We start from the raw sequence: 24,020 nt of genomic DNA, 5'->3' as shown, positions 1-24,020 counted from the left end.
GCGATGGAAATTGGTATACGTCGCTATATGTGTTTCGCGTTAGTGCTGTAGCGTCGTGGTGCGGTAAGACACTCAGACATTCGGCGAAGCAAGGAGAACAATGGCACCCAGAGTGAAAGCCTCATTCAAGACCTGCATACCATACCACAAGTGGTATTGAAGAACGTCATGCATCAATCATGAGGCTGCACCGTTACTCACAATAGAATTCACTGTTCTACAGTGTGTCACGTCGTGAATGCTGTAAACCACACCAAAACAGTGTTGCCCTGCATACCAAAAATAATTACGTAAGCTTCGTATTCTTTTTAAGCAACGCAAGCTACTACCAGTGGTCGGTGTGTGCGCGCTTTCGGCCTCCGTATCACGACTTCTAACTTTGAAATTCACCCAATTGCACCCAGTGTTCTGAAGAAAACACGTTTTTAACGTAGATTAAACATGCACTAATGCGTCTTAAAACAGAAGATAAGCCACGTTCTCACTCTTGGCGCGGTGTTGACTGAACGCCAAAGAGGGCTGTGACGGCAATACCAGCAGACTACCGTATGCAAGCACTACCACTTTATTGCCTAACGTCTAAAGCGAGAAGTCTAGCTGATAGTATATTACCTTCAGCCCATTCTCACTTTCGTGACCGTACGTGGAAGTACGCTTGGAGCAACTATAACACTTTCTGTGCAGCCCCAGCGTTTTCCTATGTACATATAAATTGCAGCCACGAAGCTCGTGCCGGAACCACTGTCAATAGTGCGTCGCAAGTCATCGGCTGTTTGGAAACTTAATCGCTTAAATGGCGAGGACGTGGGCCACTAGAGGCTGCTTCTTAAACACGTACAGAACATACGGAAGAAGCATGCTCAGCAAGAGGCGGCAGCCGCCGTTGGTCAGTGCGTTCAGATTTTGTGTGCCATGGCCTCGAGTACTTCAACGATGTGCTCATAGAGGACTATGATGAGCGCATGTCCCGTTCCGAGACGCAACATCTTCGGCGCGAGGCCCTTGTACAGTGCCAGGAAGCCTTCCTCGCGGTAGACGAGCTTGAAGCTCTGCCAGCACGTCTTGTACTTCACTTCACCGGGTACGGGCTGCAGCCCTTGGATGCGGCTCTTGACCACGTCCCAGGGAATGTTGAACACCGTGCTGACGCAACCGCTGAACAGGCCAGTGCCAACCTGCGCGTCGCAATGCTGATGCTGAACAAAGTGTGGGTAACTGCGCTCTAAGAAAAGTGCTGGCGTAAAAGAAGGTGCATGTGCCCATGATGGACAGGGCGTCCCTTGAAAAGATTTCAAGGCGAACTAATTCTGTGGCTTAAATCCTGGTGTCAGCCGAATTCGGCTTATGAGGGCCAAAATTCCGTCGCCACGACACGCCGTGATAACTTGTGACATCTAATTAAGTATCCACAGACTTAAGCAAATAAAGCCCTCATTCATAGTCCTTTCGTGATAACCACTTTCTCGATCGTAAAAAGTTCAAAACGACACCGATAGCTTGTTCTTCCACCTCTAACGTAAGTGATAAGGTTAAAGAGACAGAGAATGATGTCCATGGTCTTTTGTACGCATGCTGCTACATTCTTATGCATTGTCAAGATTGACTTCGGCGATTTCGCCAAGTCAGTATTGCCAACGCCGGCGTATGGACTGAAACTACCCAAGGAAAACCTAATGAAGAGGTGTAGCGTCAGCTTCTATTCAGGATCGACAGATGCGCGCTGCCGGAGCACAAGCTAAGCGCCCTCGCCAAAAATAGAGTTGTATGTAACTGTACGAACACACATATCTCTGCCTCAATTTATTGCGAAATGAAAACACGCGCAGGGCTGTGTTCAAATTTCGCATTAGGGAGTATCTTAATCGTCAGTAATTTTTACTGTTAAATAATCGCAAGTAGCCATATATCAGGAGCGCTGCATTGCACCGTCTCGCATAGCCGTACTGTTGCTTTGGGACGTTAAAAACCACTAATAATTCAACAACATGACGATAACTTCGTGTTGCCATTCGCGATCTTTACCATCCCTTCAAGCTGCGGGTGCGGTGTGCGCATTATACCGTCGTTTGCCGGCAATATTTTACCTTGTAGAGGTTTTGCTGATGCCGGTTCTTAAACTCTGGTGCGGCTTCCTTGAGTTTGGCGTAGATCGTGAAGTAGAACATGACGAAGACACCGTGCCGGAAAATATTGGAAGTGAGGCCCAGGCTGAGCCCCTCCCTACCTAAGCCGTTCTTGCGGTAGATTTGTCGCGCCAGCGAGTAGGCGCTAGGCTGCGCCGCCACTAGAGTTCGGTCAGTCTGCAACCGGACCTGCGAATAATTTCAGTTATTAACTCGGGTCAGACGTGAGAGATCACTGCAAAACCACATTTTCTACGCTACGCCAGCCCCGGTGGCTTAGTGGCCACGGTTCTCCTGTGTTGAGCGCAATGTTTCGGGTTCGACTGCCGACTTCCGCGGCCGCATTCCGATGAGGGTGAAGTCCAAATGTACAGCGATTTTGATGCACGCTAAAGGGCCCCAGATGGTCAAAATGGATCAGTAGTTCTCCACTACAGCGTCTTCTATAACTCCTCTGATGCTCTGGGACGTTAAGCCTTATCAATCACACTTAATGAACCACTGATATTTATCAACGCGCCGATGCGCCGATGTGGGAGCGTCCCGCAATCAGACAGGTTGTGCCGAATGTGTAAGAATTGAAGCACAGTTCCTAGGTTATATATATATTTTTTTCTGTTTAAGACAGGATGACGACATGGATGAGATGGCTCAGCCTAGATGACAGAGTTACGCGTGTACACCCTTTCGTGTGTAACAATTCTTTGAGTCAAATCGCACACGGTCGGAGAGTAGCAGCGAGGTGTGCGAAGCACCACAAAACGCACTTCAGACCGCTATAGACCTCAGACTCTGCACAGGCGGCGCTGCGGAAAAACCCGTCACCAGCGCCCCCATCGCAGCCTTGGCGCTAACTGGGTAGTGCAAGAAAAGCTGTCCGCAAGCGAAGGTGCATAGACCACAATGGACCCTTCTCTTTCGTTTGTGTTGAGGCACGGTTTTCTAAAAATCAAGGACCTGGAAAACTTCTTCCACCTATCCACGCTTCGGAAAGGAAGCTCAGCAGGGCGAAGTACGTGTACAATATAAAATAAAGTCTCAAGTGTTATTTCGGCGTGCTGTTGCAACTCGCAAGTACGGAGAGCATCAGGTTTGTCTATAGGCATATCAGCATAAAAATCTAAGGATTTCAAATTGGTTCATGTTGAATATGTCCTGAACACAAGACTTAAGTATCTCCTATATTTTTATGTATTTTATTGTAATGTTTTGTCTCGCAATTATTTACAGAGAGTAAATCTTTTAATAGCCTTTTCCAGGGCAGCAGACAGAAAACGGTTTCCAAGGCAGCGAACAGCTCTCATAACGAAAGTAAGCTTCCTACAGTGCCTACGCGCTGCATCTTTCTTTCTCGCAGGAGCTACAGCATCGCTCAGTACCTTAATTTGAACTTTTCGCAGACGCTTCGAGCAACAAGCGCGCACAAATAAATGTAAATAAACGCGACATTTTTTTTTCTTTACACACATGCGTTACCTCGCAATTACTCATCCAGTGCTCCTATACAGCAACTTTATTGCTCACATTTGAAAACGCAGTCGAGCAGGCTCAGTACATTGCGAAGCGTGCTTGTTGTATCGGCGCAGGACATGCAAAATACCGAAAGTAGAAATGTGCTCGCGATACGACGATGCTCTAGAACAGGATTTTGAATTCATAAACGAACCAAAATGTTTGGTTACGCTGACCTGCCAAATCTCCCCGTTCCACTTGTTGAGTCAAGCGGACGCGGACGTCTGTTAAAAGGTGGAGATATCGATGGTACATAAGCAGAATGGTTCGCAACGTTGTTTTTTCTGTTACTAACGAAGTGGCGGCTGCAGATGCTTGAGTTTTCGCATGGTTACCACGGTCCTCCGTCAGGGCCACGCAACACAATTACAGAATAACAAAATTGTCGCACTTTCTCATGCGAGCCGCTGTGTTGTGGGGAATGCAAGTAATCCGATTAACCAACAGGTTGAACGGCCCGTATCCAGCGCTCTCGCCTTTCCCCTTCATACGATCGCAATGGAAATCGGTAAAACTGAACGTTGTTATCCTGCCCTTCACGTTCATGGCGATTTACAACACAACAGTAGCGTTGATTGCGGCGTTTCTTCGTAGCGCGCGGAGCTATCGTGGTTGCCGTCGCTTCCGCCATCAGTTTGAAGAGTGAGCCAGCAAGCGCTTTATGGCACTTCGGCGGCGCGTCCGACTAGCGTAGAAATTCATAGCTCTCTGTCTGGGTGTTAAATGCGCAAAACACTCGCAATATGGACCAAAATCTAGTTAAATCGTTGTTTCGCAGTTGCTATCTGCATAGGCAACTTAGCAAGGGAGTCGGGCTTCGCACTACTCAATTACTGCCTCTTCACAACGGCAGGTGGCGCTACGTGTCTTGCAAAACTCCAGAGTCTGACGTCCATACAGTATAATGAAGCACTCGAATGCAGGATACATTAAGCGACGCGCTCGAGAGCAAGCAGAAAACGCTGTGACGCGAAGGCACACGGAGCACAAGGAGACGTATAATCACATTTTCACGATCCTGATTCGCTGTTGCCAACTGGGACTCCCATGATTCTTTAGAGGCTTATGCACGCCCAAAGACAGGACGTCAAACGAAGGGACACACAACATGCCCAAAACGTAACGCTTCTGGGACTCCCACTCCAGGGCTACACTGCGCTTAAACATGACTGGCGTCATGTTCACCACTGATCTGTGAGAGCAGGTGAAAAGAGCTGATACATGAAATGCCCGCAAGCTCTGCCACAATCGATCACCAGCAATTGCACGCCTCAATTCTTATGCTATGAAAAGTTTTAGCGCACCCAGTCTTGAACCTGCTTCCGGCTCCCGCGCGGCATAAGAAAAAAAAAAAACATTTTGAGTACGTATACGCGCATGTACGGCGGCAAATCGCAGCGACACTATCGGCTTATTGCATCCGTAGCTTGCGCGCAAGTCAATATGAGAGATGTGATACATCGATGCGCGCGCCTCGCATTGAGACCCCCTTCTGGTGAGCAACTAGCGCGCTCACCTTAACAACCTCGAATGGGTTAACGGCGATTCCCTCTATGGCGCCCGCCAGGAAACCTGAGATGAGGTTGTTGGGCACCAGCGACAAGTGGGGCGAGAGTACGCGCTTCGTCTGCTCGTACACGAGGAACCGCAACGCCATCTTTGGGGTCTCGACCACGAGCACGGGCACGATGCCCTTATAGATGGAGAGCACGCCCTCGGCCTTGGTCATACGCCGGAAGCAGTCGGCGATCGACTTGTACCGGTTCGGGTCGCCTGCCGACTGCATCTGCAGGCGCGTCTTGACCACGTCCAAAGGGTGGTTCACGCATACCTCGATGAAACCCGCGATGGCGCCCGAGGAGAACTGTACGACGGCCTTGTGTTTGTGGCTTAGCAGCTGCTTGGTTTCGGACGACTCGGACATTGTGAAGGCGCGCTGCTACCGTGCGCCTCGTAGTCGATGTCGCTGGGCGGTTCGTTCAACGTCGACGGCGACGCGACTGTGACGAATTCCGGGGCTGCTGCGGTGCACGCCACTAAGGGTCTTCTTGGAGGACAGGCGCATCCTCACCTGGAAGTGGACGGAAGGGGAGAAAAATATATTCGCAAGACGAACGGGCTCACGCGACGTGTTAAATTCGGCTCATGATGAAAGTATCACAAACATATATAAGAGGCACATGTTCGACCTGCTTAGCATGCGGGAGATGCAGGCTTCTTCTGGAAGTAAGGACATAGTTCAATTAAGCACGGCGCATTATTACGTCGACTGTACAACGTCGTCCTAATTATCGACACCGCTTGTGGGGCAGTCCCGTAAGTACAGGCGCGAAGCCATGTGCACAAAGCCGAACAAAAACGCACTTAACGCTTGTGTACATCTTTCATATACCACGTCTCCCCCTGCTGATAGAAAATGCGACCGCCGTACCAGCCCCATCTCTTAAAAGCATGTAAAGGGCCAGTTCATAGAGGACGCTTCCTCGGCCCTGATCAGAAGTGTAGTTTTTTTTTTTGTGACGAAATGGAGGAGCCAGGTAGAAAGAAATTAACTACCCATCGAATAAATTTTTGTGGTACGCCACTGCCGGGGACCTTCTCTGTCGGTATCGCCACCGCTGGGAGGCGGCTGGGAAGTTCACGTGGGCAAGTGCGAGCGGGCGAGATACTTGGCGTCCTAGATAGACAGCTCCGGAGCGCCAAGCCGCCGATAACCGTCCGCTATAACGGATACGCATCTCGCGAGCATAAAGCCTCGGTCTCACGTGCCGTCTGCGACGAACTGCGTTTAAACATTCTTTTTTCGCAAGATAAGGCTGATTAGAAGGCATCGCATTGCTTGCGTCGATTGCATTGTCGAAAACAATTCGCGCTGAAAGGAAGCCTTCTTTTTCGACGTCGTTTTTTCCCCCCGTATAATCACGATTAACGGAGCGTCCGTAGCGCTTTCAATAAAGGTAGTTCTCGTTATCTAAGAGAGTTCTTAGGAAAATGTTTTAAGCGTATTGCAGCCGCTATAACAGCCTGCAACAATAAAATGCAATTGAAATGAACTTTTTTTTTTTTTGCTTCCCCCGAGAAAGACTCCTATAACGCTCAGGAAACTGTGCAACAGAGATATGGGTTTGTAAGAGCCTTAACTCGTTGTGCACCTTGTTGCGCACCTTGTTGTTCACGCTGTTGTTAAACATAAATTTGATCTCTAGCTTGTTCTTTATTGTATCATACAGCTGGGCTAGTTCAAGTAATTACGTGACACCACTACTGATAATTGATATGCAGCTGCGTTTTTGACACTGTGGCCTCGTCTTTGTCTACAATGGTGACAAATCCAGGAACATTGGAACGTGTGCTTCAATACTCATGAACAAAAATATGGACAAAGAAAACTCTGCAAATCGCTGCAACAGCACATTTCATTCTCTCATGTACTTTTATTTTCTTACCTGTAAGTTTTTTTTTTGTACTTAAAAAAATCTGAGTACAATAAAGGTAGTTATGATGTTTCTCAGGCAGAGGTGATACTATTCGTTTAAAACGTATTCATTTCACCAGGTCACGCTATGCTTGACGACATGCGTGAATGAACGCCTGGAACGCTTCATATTCAACTAACAGCATATAAAAATATCTACCACGTACGGCCGCCTAAGGGGATACGTGACCTCTTCGAAATCGTGTCAGTGTCAAGGCCAATGCAACGGTGTCATTCTATAGCACGCGGGTTGGGAAAATGTTGTTTTTTTTTTTTCCTTTAGCTCAGTGCCCGACGTCCTACCTGAGGGAAGTCGCTTTGAGTAAGAAAACGACACCACAACGTAAGCTGCAGCCTCCCACTTTTTTCTTTCTTTCTTTTTATGTTGCACTGGCAGAAACGTCTCGACGATAATGAACCAGGCTTCATCGCAACCGGCCCAGCCTCGTGAGGACATGCGAGCGGAAGCAATCGTATGGGGCAAGGAAATGGCGGAGAGGCGAAGCTATCAACTAGACCAACTCGGGATCGAAGGGTGAATACGGCACCCGAGACACGGAAGTCCTCCGTGCACCGACAATTCCGATGCTTTGTCTTCGGCTGCATCGCGTGAACTCCGTCGATCGCTCACGACGCCGTGCCCCTTCTGTGTTTTCCTATAGGCGCTTAAGACATCGACTTCACTGCTGCAGCTCGCACTGACTCCGGAGACCTCGGAGTTCACGCAAACAGCCAAAGCTGCCGTCACCGACTGCCGCGATCGTGACGTCTCGCCCGGATATCCGAGTCAACGGCGCGTCATAGTCTGAGCGAGTCGACGGCGAGAGCAGCCACACAAACCTGTCTACGGAAGAGGCAGAGGGCGCCCCCCTCTCTCATCCATGGCCGTGAAGCATTGGAAGGTCGAAGGAAGGGAGACAAGACGGTCCGCGACTCTGTTCGAGCCCCTCCAGGAAGTCCGGCCGGTTGGCGAGCCGCGGTAGTAGGTCACCACGTCGGCGTAGCGATTCTGCGCAAGCAGTCACCGCCGCTGCTACGGCGATCACGCTGCCGATGAGTGACGCCCGCCAGTCTCGCACAACCAGACACTGCGTTCGAAGACGACGAGGCCTGACCCGCTCGCTGACAGACGGCGGTGCAATAATTGGGCGTATGTATGGGCGACGAAGCGATAACCGGAGCGCGTCGTTTTGCAAGTGCTTGCTATGCGGAGGCTGACGTCGGCTGACGGGGTGCTGGCAGAAATCCCGCCGCTCTGCGTGTTCTCCTTTTTTACGGGCCTGCAGCCATTGTTTCAATTTCATCGCGAGGGGTTGCCGCTCCTGCGACAGGCGCCCGCCGCTTCGTCGGAAGAGATAAGCAAAGGTCGGAGTAGAATAAAAAAGGGCGAGAATGAGGCTACAAGATATTTGTGCCTAATTATTGCGCTGTTATCCTTCCCTATAGAAAGAGACTTTCCGAGAGACTACTAGGAATTCAGTGGGTATGCGCCACTGGATTCGAAGTTATCATCTTTATCACACCACAATGACGGTGCGACAAGGGGTAAACACGTGCGGGTAATCAACACTTCAAGAAAATTATTTCACTATATTGTTTTCATTTTTTTTTTGCTATTGCCAAATCGTGCGTCCTGAACTTGAGGTAAACGACCATGAAGATGACAAATCAGTGCCACCCTACATGTCTGCCTTTTTCTCTACGTCCGATTAATTGCATCCAAGTTTCTCATATCTCCCTCAGCAATTATATAATCCTTCTTTTTCGCCCTGTCTTGCTCGACTGCACCTTTCACCTATCTACAGTACTAATATTTTCCTCGTGCTGTTATTCCTTCTTCTTGCTTCCTCCACTATATATCTTGGCCCATCAACCGTGGTGGCTTGCGCCATTTTCTTTTTATTTGCATGTGGTGGAGAACGAGGGGGGAGGAAAGGAAACTGAAAGGGGACAGGACAATAACTATATAAACAGCTTTGATGGCCTTGCAAGCAAATATGCTGTTTCTTTTCGGCACCCTACTTCAGTCGTGTTAGTGAAAAGCACATCCACGTGCTACAACCTCTCCTCTCCACCCTTTCCCAAGGGTTACGCGTGAGCCCACATTATTTCAACAAATTCCTTTTCGTAAAAATTTAGTCAGTCCATGATAGGAGGCTCTGTAAGCTACGAAAGGTATACAATGCAATGCATAACGGAGCGTTCATATCTTGATCAAAGTTTGACATCGTAAATTCGGTATCTGAAAAACTAGTTTTAAGCCATATTCTAAACGCATAAAACAAAATTCAAGGACGTCTTGCTTTTCCTTTCTTGTCGTTGCCTCTGCGGGAAGGTATATTCAAAGGGTCAGCAAGGGAATAATGTAGCTTTTCTGGTAGTCATTGTCTCCAGTATGAAAACCTGGCGCATTTCTGCACGGCAAGAATGTAATTAACGTGCCGAAAATATACCCACCGACACATCATGCAACTTTCAATTTTAAAGCACATCCTTTAAACGAAACATTTGGTTGCAGTCCTGTGTTTCCCTTAAAGCTTGAATCCGCACGATAAAAAAAGGGGGTCCCACATCGCGCTTACCCATTTCTTGGTATCAACATACAGTCCTTTCTCTAGTGAAACTTCCGTGTAGATCACCGTCTTTTTTTAATTCTTACGTCGGCGAAGAATTTGCGATTTCTCAAGTTCTACGCCACACATTTGTCAAGCCTAAAGCGCCTGCTCTTAACGCAGAAGACAGTGCATACTTAATAATGTTCTATTTGGACAAGTTTGTATGCCATGGTTTCGAAAACTTGCAACGAAAAAGCCACAAAGATAGCAGGGAATACACACAACTACTATGTGCTTGGAAGATTGAAAAAAGCGGGACGGAAAATTTCGGAGATCATTAGTAAGTGGGCCGAGTAGTCTGTGTCTTATTCGTGGATCATTCTTGCTGCTTCTAGCACGTCTCACTACTATGATTATACAAACAAGGTGCAGAAACACAACGGTCGACAGCGCAGATCTGTGGACACTGCGCTCATCCCCGATGGTACTTCAGAATGCTGTGTCTCGGTAATGTAGGGATTTTATTCCGATTATTTTCTTGAGTGCGCTTCTTCAGTAGACCGAGCGGAGCTCCGGCTACATTATCGCCGGGATCGGCCGGTCCCGACAGTAAAAAAGGAATAGCTAGGCAGGGGTATCCAAGACATGGCGTCCATGACGTATTACCGCCTCCTGGTATTGTCTTCTCCGGCGCTTGCAGTACATAAAAGCAGTGCCTTTGAGAGTTGTGTTTGGTACTCCGAGGGAGCCGTCGCTGGGGCATAGATTTGGACACCACTTCTAGAATCGAGCGAAAGGAATCTTACGTTATACAGGCAGCACAGGAGCAGGTGCTAAACGTGACTGACGTTAAAGAGCAGGCGCCGCTTGTTACCCTTGCTAATAGCATAAGTGATGACAACACTCGGCGCGCCCACGAACCATGCTCAGCAGGATTGCGCACTCTGCGTGAAACAAAGCGACGTGCCCTTTCGCTGCGTCTTGTGCAACGCCACCGCATCGTGATTCAATCGCGTCAGGTTTCTTTCTGACTGCGCTCTTTCGTTTGCGCACGACCTCTCGCACTTGCTGAAAATGACGGAGTAAGGTCCGGCGGAAGTATTTTTCCGGCCCACTTTGGACTGAACAAAGCCTCCCTCATGCACTTGCGTGGCGGGTGCATAAAAATGGAACAGATGGTGGCAGGCGAGGTAAGCAGCTAACACGCTCGGCCAAGGAGTTCTCAGCACAGCCTGGTCGGAACACTTCTTAAAGCGCTATTACTGCAAGGTGCGTAACCTGCACGTAAAATGTTTTGTTAAAAGCGTGAACTTCACTGCCAGAAAGCAGCGTAAAGCTCTCAGATGAACGATGAGTTCATCAATTCTTTAAGCCTGTCGAAAATTGGAGGCACCTACTGCAACATGACGGCGAAACTGAAAAGATGTGATACACTGTATCAGAAATGCCTGCTTTTCTGTGTACCTAAACTTTAAGCACTTTCGTATGACGTTGAAGTATTATTTCTGTTGTGTTACAAGTAAGACTGAGCAAAAATATTAGGTAACTATGGATCACACACAATGATTGATACTTAATCTTGCAGCTACCGCCATTCCTTCATATCCACGCCATTTGGAGGAAAGTCGAAGGTAAAGCCTGTACGTCATTGCATTCTTTTGTTCGCTGTCATTTGTGGAGTGTCGCTCTGATCCTTTGTTACGTATATGTTACCTTGAATAGACTTGTCCAGCGCAAGTCCGTGATGTTTCTTGCAGTGGACACGTCAATACAAGAATGAATCAAAACCAACTAGCGCGGATGTAGGTTCTGGTATGTGCTACCTCCGCAATGGCTCTACTGGCGAGATATAAATATCTCTTATTAGGCTAAGAGAGTCAAATTTTGTGCGCCTCATCACTGTTGTAACAATATAAAGTCACGATGTGTAAGGATGAGTCAACTGATTTAGTCTAGTTTCGCTCTTAGCGTATTCGGGGCATTTGTATCCGATTCTGTCGACTGTCACCAGATTATTGAAAGGGCCGTTGCAGCTTAAGCCGGTGCCATGAAGCAGCACCTTCAAGACGGAGCTCTACTGCCACTAGCTAGCCTATTTACTCAACACTTTCAAGACTTCGGGCAGTATTCTAGCGAAAACTATAGAAAGAAACTTCATAATATATTTGCAACGAACGCTGGTCATTCGGCTTTGCAGGCTGTGTGCCATTGTTGTTCGGGAAACAACATACTTAATTTGATACAAATATACGTACCAGAGCTGGTGAATGGCATAACGCTCAGCAAGATACGGACATTTAGAAAATATTTGCTTCAAATTTAAATCGATTATGTCACCTTTCTTGATTGATTACGAAAAGAAAAGAAAGCATCGGGCAGTTGGAGCAGCGTGTAAGAACGGGTCCAAGCAAGAACACAAACGACATCGTTTAGTCCTTTGTGTCCTTTCTTTGTCCATTTCTTTCGTGCTGCTTCGATTCCATCATGTGCCAGCTGGCCCGCGTGAACGCTGGGTTAACAATGGACTCTGTATAAGCAGCCTTGCTGAATTATTTCTCGCTGTAGGCTCTAAATATGATGCTTTATCCCGTACACTTTCGACCAGAAACAAAATATACCAACAATTTTCGAACATCGCGACTCTTCAAATGGACCACACACAAAACAAGGATCATCCCGTCGGTATTCGAAATTTGGAGCATATTCTCACGCGTTGAGTATACATACGTCGGCCAGTGCGCCGCCGTAAGTAGAAGCCACCGGAGGAGGAAGAGGATGACGAACACGTAGCTCGAGCGCTCCGGTGTCGAGGACGTGGCCCCTCCTTCTGGACACTAGCCGGCCCAAGGAGAACCTCAAGAGCATTTCAGGTGAGCCGGGCAAGTCCGCGACAACGAATATGCCTCGCGCGTTCTTTGCGCACTAACGGACGTGACGGCGGTGCCAGGGCGACTATGTATCGTAGTCGAAAGTGGGTCCCCTTAGTTGCAGGCAGGAAGAGTACGCCGGCGGTGTCTTTATATATTGTTAGCGGTCGGAAAAGAAATATGACACGAGGCAGTGGCGTTGCGGAATTCACAGCAAAAGAGCACGTCGCTTCGTATGCCGCAGATCGCGCTTGCGCGATAGTGTTGTGCTGAGGTTGACTTATACAGAGCCGCAAGCGACGTCATCGCTTACATTTGCAAATAATGAAGAAAGAAGCGTCATCTTTGTAACGTTAGTCATTTCTGGCACTTTCTCTTCTACCATTTGCTCGCAATAACCCCCACAATACAAGCTTGCCCAAACGTAACAACCTTGTTAAGGCCATAGTGTGATCTCTGCTAAGTATACTTATACTCTATCGATTTGACAGCTAAAGGTGCGTTGTATAAAGGCTGCGAATGCTTGGTCAGTGCAACACAAGAACTGACAAGTTTTCGTGCACTATTGGCCCGACTGCAAGCTTCGTGCTTGACGCATTCCAGAATGGTAGCGTATATTACGAGGCAGGATATGCGCGAATATTATGCGATAGGACGCAACGTGAGGGACGTGCCAAAAACGTGCACAAGACACTCGGCAGACAGTCTTGTTCCCCAACAATAATCGTCATGTGTCTTGCCCGCGTTTCCTTTCTTTAACGCTGAAAAAAACGTGTGTACCTCCCATAAGTATGTGGAGCTGATGAAAAGGCCATTACCGCAGGAGACACTCTTTTACGGATTGACATTTGCGCAGGGAATTACAAAGATTTGGAAATAATTTTTACACACCGTTTATTAAGTCCTGGGGAGCATAAGAAACGTTGCGCTTATAATAATAATAATAATAATAATAATAATAATAATAATAATAATAATAATAATTATAATAATAATAATAATAATAACATACCTGAGCAGTTGATTCACTTCTTCATAACAGATAATATGCTGTTAATAATTCGTTATACTCTGCCCTCTAGCTCTCTCATGCCACCATTGCTAATTTTTTTTTTTTTTTTTTTTTTTTTGATGCGAGGATAAATGCCTCAGGGCATACAAGGGTATGTGATGGGGGTGAATAAGGATGATGCTAATGAAATTCAAAATTCGTTTGTGGCTTAGTCACGTAGTTTTCTGTTTGCATTTATTCTTTTGCCACGATATGAGAGCACATTTTTCTAAAACGATAAAGTAAACGTGGGCGTAAGTCCTGTGGCATACATCCGCTTCTGGTCACGATCCCGCTCGCTAGATACGCGTCATGCCAATGTCTCGACCACGTAATCATCACTAAGCAGTGCCACGACAGTGTCTGCTGTCGCCACGCACAGAAAAAACTCTTTTTGTATCCTCTGGCACCGTTTCTTTAAAATGGGGAGCTGTGTTCAGCTGTCAGCGTTCTAACCTAAATATACTGAGCTGTTGATGTGCAGCGTGACACAACGTGGTTTGATGTGCATGCAGAATAGTGGATTAAACGAGCATTCGCCGTACCGAGGCCGTATTACGTAAGAATATTTTTCCGACGATTCTTTTCTTATCGCACATTGCAACGACCGGATGATAGGGGGCGATAACGTAGGCGTGATGTACTGTCGGCCTATGACGACAGGCCAAAATAATTGTAGATAAAACATAATACGGCCGCATGGCATAATATTGTAGCAGCTATTTATTTACAGGTTTGTCGAAAACTGAGAAATCGTTTCTTCCAGCGATACATTTTTATTCAGCTATATGGCGGCGAGCTGCGTCTGATAATGTTGCTGCACTCCAAACAATGTTTGCACCCTTTGGGGTGTATATTTGCCGCGCAACAATGCACCCTAAAAGTTTACACCCTTTGGGGTGTATATTTGTCTCACTCTCAGACAAAGTTACACCCTTTGCTGTGTATCTCTGCCACACAACGATAATCGTCATCTGCCTTGCTTGCTTTTCCTTTCGTGAAAACGCCGCGCCCGCTGCTTTCCTGTCGGGAATGCTATGTCATGCAGATAACGCTCATGCCGTTCGTTACTGGGAGGTACTGGGCTCACCGACTTAAAGAAAGGAAATGCGGACAAGACAGATTACGATTATTGTTGTGTGGCAAAAGGGTCTAATTTTGTATAAGAATGCACACAACAATAATCGTCATCTGCCTTGCATGCGTTTCCTTTCTTGAAAACGCCGCGCCCGCTGCTTTCTTGTCGGCAATGCTCTGTCATGCTGATAATGCGCATGCCGTTCGTGACTTGGAAGTACCGGGCTCGCAGTGTTAAAGAAAGGAAATGCAGGCAAGGCAGATGACGATTATCATTGTGTGGCAAATATACACCCCAAAGGGTGCAACAGTATTTAAATTCCAAGAAATGTTTGCACCCTTTGCAGTGTATATTTGCCACACAACAATAATCGTCATCTGTCTTGCCCACATTTCCTTTCTTGAAAACGCTGCACTCGTTACTTTCCTGTCGGGAATGCTATGTCATGCTGACAACGCGCATGCCGTTCGTTACTGGAAAGTACACTCTAAGAAAAGTTTACACCTTTTGGAGTGCCCCTTCTGGCACACGACGATAATCGTCATCTGCATTGATGCGTTTCCTTTAACGCTGCGAGCCCGGTACTTTCCAGTAACGAACGGCATGCGCGTTATCAGCATGATAGCATTCCCGACAGGAAAGTAGCGGGCGCGGCGTTTTCAAGAAAGGAAACGCATCAAGGCAGATGACGATTATCGTTGTGTGGCAGAAGGGGCACTCCAAAGGGTGTAAACTTTTCTTAGAGTGTACCGGGCTCGCAACGTTAAAGAAAGGAAATGCGGACAAGACAGATGATGATTATTATTGTGTGGCAAATATACACCCCAAAGGGTGCAACTGTTTTTAGAGTGTACACTCTAAGAAAAGTTTACACCCTTTGAGTCGTATCTTTGCCACACAACAATAAACATCATCCGTCTCGCCCGCATTTCCTTTCTTTAACGCTGCGAGCCGGGTTCTTTCCAGAAACGATTGGCATGCGCGTTATCAGCATGACATAGCATTCCCGACAGGAAAGTAGCGGGCGCGGCGTTTTCAAGCAAGGAAACGCAAGCAAGGCAGATGGCGATTATTGTTGTGTGGCTGATATACACCCCAAAGGATGTAAACTTTTTTTAGAGTGTATAGTGCACGGCTACACTCTTAAAACTTAAAACGGTTGCGCCCTTTGGAATGTGTATTTGTCCCACAACAACAATCGTAATCTGCCTTGCTTGCGTTTCCTTTCTTGAAAACTCGACGCTCGCTATATTTTCTGTCGAGAATGCGATGTCACGCTGATAATGCGCAAGCCGTTCGTTACTAACAATTACCGGGCTCGCAGCCTTAAAAGGAAAATGCAAAATGCGGAAAAGACGGATGACCATTATCGTTGTGGGACAAGATAAGCCCCAAAGAAAGACGCGTCGGTGTGCACATGCAGGTCTATACCAGCGCACCGCATGTTTCGTCGCCTGTTCCGGTCGAAAAAAGTAAGCGACGCCCGGCCGACCTGGTGGCTCGACTGCGACGAGCGAGAGTGTCCCGTCCAGCGCCTGGTGTGCGGGGAGGGCGGCTGCGCCGACGTCCCAAATGAGCTGTCCCATGGCGAGTCACGTGAGCTAGACGCCTGTATCTCTGTCTGAGAACGCGTGGCGATACGATGAAAAACGCGTGTATATACCTCAGGCTGAATATGTGTTGGCTCCGAGATTGTGGGTTGGATACATCGTGAACGTCGCCATAGAACTAAATATGAAGCATGCGAGAAACAGTGATCCACACCGTTTGTTTCGTCACGTAACGCTATTTACTCCTCATTGGGAATGACGGCCGCGAGTATAATTATTGTGGAGCTTGAATTGTGAAGAGTGTGGAGCTTAAATGGCCATCGGCTAAGAAAACACGACGACAAGGCTATATAACTATTACTGGCCGGCGCTTTCGCACCAAGCCCTGAGAAAAAGTTCCGGAGAACGTGTGTTCTTATCAGTAATAATCAATAGCGTGCTAACGACGGAATCCTCAATCTGGAACCAACTTTCTAAGAGGGAAGCGTGCCTTCGTCCGAGTATTTCTTGTTGGACTGAAGTTGGCGATGCACAGCTATTAGAAGAGGAGCGAAAATCAACAACACACAGACGGAGACATGGCGAGGACAGTATATATATGTACGACCACTCGGTTCTGTCTCTTTCCTGCGTGTTGTTGATTTGCGTTTCTCTTCTAATAGCTTTCCTTGGTCAGAGCTCCCACGAAGGCAGCAAGCCCTTTTGCCGGAATACTGGCTCGGGGCTGAGGTTCCCCTTATTTGACAACTGTTGATCACGTTATCTCAATCTTACTGTGACGACATTGTCTTGTTTAATATATTCGTAATAAATATGACCTAGATGTCCGCGGGCGATAAGGCACCCTCATATGAACACGACAGCCTTAGGTATACGTATATATATATGATACATACGCAAGGCCCGCAGACTGCGAACACTGCTTCACGTTTGCATACCTCATCGTTTAAAATGGTATACATAGCCGATAACTTTAGAAACGACAATAAGTAAAATTTATTTCCATATCAACGCCCAAATTACAAATAACCTGCAACGCGGTGTAAGTCCCGCGTGGTCGGGTCTGATCGGCTCTCTTACGAAAGCCCCCCTCGAGTGAGCCGAGTCAGAAGTCAGGTTGACACAATGTGTTTCGACAGCATTCAGGGGAACTCGCTTCTACTGTCCGACATCTCAGCGACAGACAGCATGAAGATGAAGTGTAGCGGGTGATTGGAGTGTCCCAGTCTATTTCTGGCTGCGAACCACCAACCCGATCCAATCCGAGAGCATTTAATGCGCCTTGCCAAACAAGTCGGGTTGTATCAACCTACCTTGTGTAGGTGTGCTGACACAACTTTTTTTCATTCATCCCATTTGTTAGCCCAACAGATTCGTTTGTAGGAGAGGCACCCACAAACAAATTTCTGTTTGAAAAGCCAACTCTACCAGTTTTTATTGTCACACACAAGTAAAGTGCGCCGTGTGACAATCGTGCGCAACCTCGACGAAGCTGAAGTTACGCCAGTCTCCTTTTCCCCAAAAATTTTTTACGCCTCACGCGGTCGGCGCGCAGTCTTCGGGCGGGGACACCGGTGCTCGGCGGCTCGCGTGGACGATTACGAGGGCGTCTCTTGGCTGGGGCGACTGGAGTGGCCCGAGTGGCCGGTGCAGGAGCAAAGCTTCGAGAACCGGGAGGAGGACCTCTCCGTGGCCTCCTGCGTCGAGTCGCTCTGGAGCCGACGGTGCTTCCGAGGCAACGACGGAGCACGGTCCCTGCCAGCGGAGGCAGGCCTCGCGGGGCGCCCCGGCCTCCTCCAGGACTGGCGGTCGCCGCGAAAGGACGACTGCGTACGCGACGCGGTCATGGCCAAGCTTGGCCTCCAGGTGAGCGCAGCACGACGCTTTAGACGTGCGCGGGCGCACAACACCTTAGTAGGACACTGCACATGCCGTCTTAATAGAACTCGCTAAAAAGGAGGTGCGGTACACCGAGCCTTATTACTACGGTCTTGCGAACGTCAGCCCCGGGTGAGTTGTCTGTTCGAGAGGAAGGTGGCGATCAATCGCGGTTCCACGAACGCTCGTTTAGCAGATTCATGTGGTTCAAGGAGATTAACGAGCGCATATCTTGAGGCACCGGTAGGGTTAGGATTATCGGGGTGGTAGATTGGACTGTATATGGTTGATATTTCGTCGCTTTTGTTACAAGGACCTATACAGCGCTCATGCTTGTCCGCCTTCGTCCCGTTTACTGCCTCGCGACATAGGCCCTCGAAACAAAAATCATAATCGGTGTTGTACATGACAACATGTGGTTACACTGCATTGCATGTGTGTTCGGGAATCCACCATGGTGCCAATCACGAAGAGTAACAAACACGCCTGATGTCAAAGCGAAATGACTAAAGCAGTGAGTTTGTATACAGCCCGCATGTCACTTTCCTTCGCTGTGAGCTCGGAACACCATGCAGCTCACCTTTGCACAGACAATGTTTCATTGGTTTCTGCGGGACTATTTTCTTAGAGGACTCGAGTCGTGCGTGGTAACATAGACAAAGAGAGCTATGGCCCAGCTATTATTTCGTGCTTGATACCATGCGCGTAATATGTCTTATCCTATTTGGCGACTCATGCATATATTTCTTTTCGTGAATAATATGAAAAGAATCAAAGGAACAGATGTGAAGTGACGATATATATGAGTTACGCGCTTGCCGTGCCCCTTGTTCTTGCTTTAATCTACCGCATCACTGGAAACAAGGCACTGTAATATACACAAGACAAAAGATATAGTCAGTGAGGACATAAGCGGTGCATAGCTCACATGGAAAGATATCAAAGGGGAGTACCAACTGTTGAGCGAAAACCGCAATTATGCGCCAGTTCGTTCCTCAAACGAGAAAGGAGCGCTCTATCCAAGAGCGCACACCTGGACTTGAAATGGTAAGGGTGAAATTCACAGAACTTTCCGTTGATAAGACATGTCTGTTATTGGCCCTCCGCACTCGATAAAACTCATGTCCGCCTGTGCCATTTGCCGCGACGCCTGTTCTTGAGATGAAGCTTTAGCTCGAGCGCTCCTATCTAGATACACCGAAAAGGAGAAATCGTTTTTCTCTGCGGCAACCACTACACCAAATTTGGTGAGGTTTGTTGCATTTTAAAGAAAAGTTAAAATGTGGTCAAGTGTTGTTAAAGTTAAATTCGGTGGTCAGTCAACATCTGATAAACTTGCTGAACTGACTGTTAAGCTATGGGTAAAATAAATAGAATTGGCGGCTCAATCCACGCCTCGGAGATGATCGGCGACATTAATGCGATCAGGAATCTATCTTATGATGGGTGTGCGATTGGTCATTGTATGTTTTATGAGCAATGATAATTATTATGACGATTATTATGATTATTACGACGATGGACGTAACAAGACAGTGAGAGAGTTGTGACAGAGTGCAGAGGGTTTATCAAAGAGATTCATGTGGTACATTCGATTGTTCTTCATACATTTTTCTCCATATACACATATGTACACACACTGAAAGTAGTGTCCATTGTTTCACCACCACCAGCGATGTTCGATGGTACGGTATCCTAAGATGCAGCCGCAGCAGCCTCTCGTACGTCGGTGATGGTATACCGACGAGTAGCCAGCAGCTTCTTTGAGACGGCTATCCATTGCGCGGCCGCGCTCAACGCAGATGGTGTGCTATCGTTTTGTCACCGCGGCACATCCATTCAGGCACATACCCAGGGGCTCATGTTGTCAACTATACGCCAGACATTAGTTGGCGATTTGCAAGTTGTCTATTCGGGCACGTACACCTAGTGAGTGGCCCACGTTCTCTGCTCGGCTAGATAGTAGCCAACAGATACCGAGTGACCTAAGCTCGTAGATAATTTGGGTCACTGTCTGTGTGAAAGAGGTTAGATACGGACAGCATACAAACCGTACAGTCGGTAAAGTTCCCAAAGAAAGCTAATAGCATTCAAAAGTCTTGGTTGCATATGCTGTACTTGCAGTAATAATTTACTAACGCATCTTACGAGTATTCGCATGGCTGCACATGATGCGTATTTCCGCAGGTCACCTGCCTGGGTAGCATGTCACCGATGTCGAAGTCCTACCCTGGCCAGAAGGCAGTGTTCAGCGCTTACCGTGGCCTGAGCCTGTACAAAAGTGGCGGCGACGCTACCATGGCCGCCGCCGCAGCAGCATCCCCGCGCCGGTCATCGACGAGTCGCGGCGAGCTCTACGATGAGAATGATGTCGAAGCCAAACCCGGCGCTGGGGACCACGGGCATTCGCCCGACAAAGACGGCAAGTCCCGTGATCGTAACGGTGGAGTCAAGGATAAACGTAACGATAGAAGGCTATTTCATCAGAAGATGCACGAGCCGCACCCAGCCGATGTCGGGGGCGCCAGCTTTGAGACCTTCCACGCGAAAGCTTCTCGTGTAGTTTCAGCGTGTTCTAACTGCAGTCACTTGGAAGGACTGCTCGAGGAACACGAAGCAAAAGCAGCAAAAGAAGGAATGCTGAACGAAAGTGGCGATGATGGAGCAGTTCCTGGCGGCTTGGCCAACACCAGTGGTAGCCTCGACACTTCAACGTTGAGTGGCGACATCAAACTTGACCACATAGAAGACATTGGCAGCAGGCTTCATTCCACGCCTAGCCGCCCTCACGGAGGCTGCGGCGTCGAAGATGATAGGCGGCTACAGCTTGGCCTGGGCGACTTTGACCACTTAGGTGGCACCGCAACTTGCAGCCGCGCGAGAGGAGACACTTCACTGCACGTGAAGGTAACAGGCTCCGGTGACTGTGAGCAAGGCAGCGGAGGAAGCAGCCGGCTTCCTGCAACTTCGTCACCGATTCCTACGGGAGCAGGTGAAGACGGTGCGTGCCTTAGTAGCTTTGGTGAAGACGGTGTCATCGAAAACAAAGCGAATGTGGTGAATGACGAGCTTTGCAATGAGGAATTCGTCGAGTCTAAAACGTTGAAAGACGAGTCCTTCTCTTCGGACATGACCGTGAGGCGCCTGAGCTATGGCGATCCCATCGATGAGCTTGAGTCAGAGTTTGCATCTCAGCAAGGTAGTGAATCTGCCGGAGAGTTTCTAGATGCCGGGTTCGATACAGACTGCTCCGAGGGAGCCGCCGTCGAAGCAAACTTTTTCTCGTACATAAATCTGAACCCGAACTTTGTATCAACGCCCGTCACAATTCGGGACCAGCGAGCTGCATGCGAACAGCAAAGTTCTGAGCGGTGTGACTTTGACGTGTTTCGGGAGAAGCAACGAGACGAGTTCTTCGGCGTGTTCGAGGCGAGTCCATTTCCTAAGGGCGCGGAATGCAAGTCAGTTTCGATGTCGTGTGAGGTTGCCCAGTCTTTGACCAGCGGATCCCCTTCCAGTCGGATCGCAACGCTCAACAGTGGTCGTACGTCGGCATCCAGATCTTCCAAACTGACTGCTGTCTTCGATAATAACGAGCAGGGGCAGCTGAGCCCCAGTCCGACTAACAGCATTGATGGACAAATATCCGTTTCATCGTATGGTTCCTTCTTGACCGTAGACTCATACGATGAGGAAGCAGACTTTCCAAACGTCAAACTGATCGGCTTCAGCACGAACAGTGAATCTGCCCATGACTTAAACTCTCCAATAGCACAAAGTCCTGCTACGGTACATAACCCCCTTCGTCCTGAATCGCAAAGCTTTCAGAGCTACCAAGAGGCAGTAGGTGCAAGTCCTGTCGGAGGTGCTACGAGCGATGAGCTCCCGCCTGACATGAACCTCGTAGAACACACCTCTTCTCCTCTCGCATATGGCCAGCTACGTCCAGAGTCACAAAGCTTTCAGAGCTACGAAGATGCAGAAAGTTCCACAAGTCAAATTGAACTGGACACCGAAGATGCAAGCGACATTGTGGGACCAGGTGAGCGACTGCCGAGCGCAGACTACGAACCAGTGGTTCAAGAGACCGGAGGTTCGAGTTCGACAACAACGCTATCTTTCCACGTTCTTGATGAGGATGCGTACGAACGCGCCTCGTACCGCAGCAGCAGCAGTAACAAGAGCAGCAGCAGTAACAACAGTAGCAGCAGTAACAACGGCAGCAGCAGCAGCAACAGTAGCGGGAGAAGCAGCAGCGGTAGCTGTAGCAGCGAAAGTCCCGCAGAGTCCGGTGACGAGAATATTTCGGCTGCGAAGTCATCACCTACACCGCCGCAATCGACATCACCGGTACAGCGTAACACAGAGAATGACGCCATCAACAACAGCGGCGCATCATCACCATTCCCGCTGCAAGACTACCGCAGCTGTCGTGACTTTCTGCGTAGGCTGACGGATGCGAATCCAGAGCTCTCCTACTCCCTTAGCAAGTCCTTTGCTTCCGAGGAGTGCAGCGTTAGCGAGGCCGCGTCAATCGAAGAGGTATGCAGCCAGATCTTCAGCAGCTACAACGAAAGCTTTGCGCACCTTGAAGCACTAGAGGGCTTACCGGTGCTTCCACGCTCTAGCGCCGCAGAGATGCTTACGTGCCCGGAGCTTAGGCCTTTGCGCTTGGAAGGGAACGCCAAGGACGTTTTCGAACCTGTGTTAAGCAGAGACCAGAAGAAGCGCTTGAAGAGGTCCACGGCGCCCGCAGCTGCTGCTTCGGACACGACGGCAACGACCAGCAAGATTTCTGAAAAGTGGAGTCACATGCCGTCGGCGTCTTCAGTGTCCATGCCTGATTTGAACCATTCTCAGAAGGGTACATGGCCGCCGAGTCTCCAAGAGCAGAGCGGAGTTGCAGCCACCTCGGATGCGAATCTCGATTCAGTGAGAGCCCACGCAGCCACTGCAAGAAAAGTGGTGGGTTTCGCAGTGTGACGATGATCTGAGACTTAAGGGCATTTGTAGAGAGAGATGAAATCTGGGGTGCATAGAGACATCCACCTTGTAATCAAAGGTAATGAATGACAGCATGCGGGAACAAGACCATTCTCAGTTTGTCTATGTCGCATCAATTGCCAGGACTTGTTATCCATCTAAAGGAGCCGTGTGCGAGTTTCGAGGCCAATAAATGTCACCGCATGAGTACCTTGTAGCAGTTTTGTAGGTGCCCGGTTGTTCACAAATTCAGGCGTGATTGGAGGTACGGATAACCTAATGCTAGGTGCCCTATGTAACGGTTGACTCCCTCTTAATCTTTCTGCACTACATCCTTGGTGCAGAGCGCTTCGAATTTAGTAAGATAGACCATTTCATCTACATAAAATGTTTTTAAAGAACGCTAGTTAACTTACGAACTGTTAAAGAGTGGAATAGCGTGAGGGCACTGAGCACAGAATGTTCCACGAAACATGCGATTGGTGCGGTAAAATTAATTAGAAGTAACAGGGTCGCATGCTCTACTAGGCTTCACCGTGCATTCCCCAATGTAGGCCTCGCTGTAAGCTAAAGGACTGTATAGGCGCATCATAATAGCCTTTGGACAGGGGTACCGTGATAGGCAAGGTTATTTTGCGATTTATAAAAGTCAAAAGTGAAACGCGCAGAAGTTTCAAATGGGAAGTCATGATCACAAACCGTGATAACAGAGACGGCAGAACAAGCATAAAATATGTAGAGCTCGATACGTAATTAATTACGTGTCAATGTAAACGTAACAATCGTTTCGTTTCACTCTAAGCGAGTATGTAAAACAACAATAAAAAAACTGCAATTGTGATTCTATACCCGCAATCAATGAAATCGAAGCACTCTTATAATTGCCACGTAAAATTTCCAGTGCCTGCCCAGCAAACCCTCAATCTGTGCAGCAGCGATTCCTATTGC

General features: G+C 48.3%; 2 protein-coding genes across 2 annotated transcripts; one reads left to right on the top strand and one right to left on the bottom strand.

Moving 5' to 3' along the window:
• Nucleotides 1–549: 549 nt before the first annotated feature.
• Nucleotides 550–8,545, bottom strand: LOC126536180 (mitochondrial 2-oxodicarboxylate carrier-like). Its single transcript, XM_055074147.2, has 4 exons — nt 7,951–8,545; nt 5,152–5,706; nt 2,085–2,312; nt 550–1,175 (listed from the first exon to the last, which is right to left on the bottom strand). Exons 2-4 carry the CDS (start codon nt 5,557–5,559, stop codon nt 897–899), a joined length of 915 nt encoding a protein of 304 aa, XP_054930122.2. The 5' UTR covers nt 5,560–5,706; nt 7,951–8,545; the 3' UTR covers nt 550–896.
• Nucleotides 8,546–12,383: 3,838 nt separating this feature from the next.
• LOC126536179 (uncharacterized) lies at nt 12,384–23,332 on the top strand. The gene is made up of 4 exons (XM_050183062.3): nt 12,384–12,535; nt 16,085–16,257; nt 17,767–18,077; nt 20,277–23,332. The coding sequence occupies exons 2-4, from the start codon at nt 16,104–16,106 to the stop codon at nt 23,070–23,072; spliced, it is 3,261 nt and encodes a 1,086-aa protein (XP_050039019.1). The 5' UTR covers nt 12,384–12,535; nt 16,085–16,103; the 3' UTR covers nt 23,073–23,332.
• Nucleotides 23,333–24,020: the final 688 nt, after the last annotated feature.

The sequence above is a fragment of the Dermacentor andersoni genome, chromosome 4 (assembly GCF_023375885.2).
Source record: "Dermacentor andersoni chromosome 4, qqDerAnde1_hic_scaffold, whole genome shotgun sequence".
Taxonomy (NCBI): Eukaryota; Metazoa; Arthropoda; class Arachnida; order Ixodida; family Ixodidae; genus Dermacentor; species Dermacentor andersoni.
The sequence above is the reverse complement of the archived record's forward strand: the minus strand, read 5'-3'. Positions and strand labels throughout refer to the sequence as shown.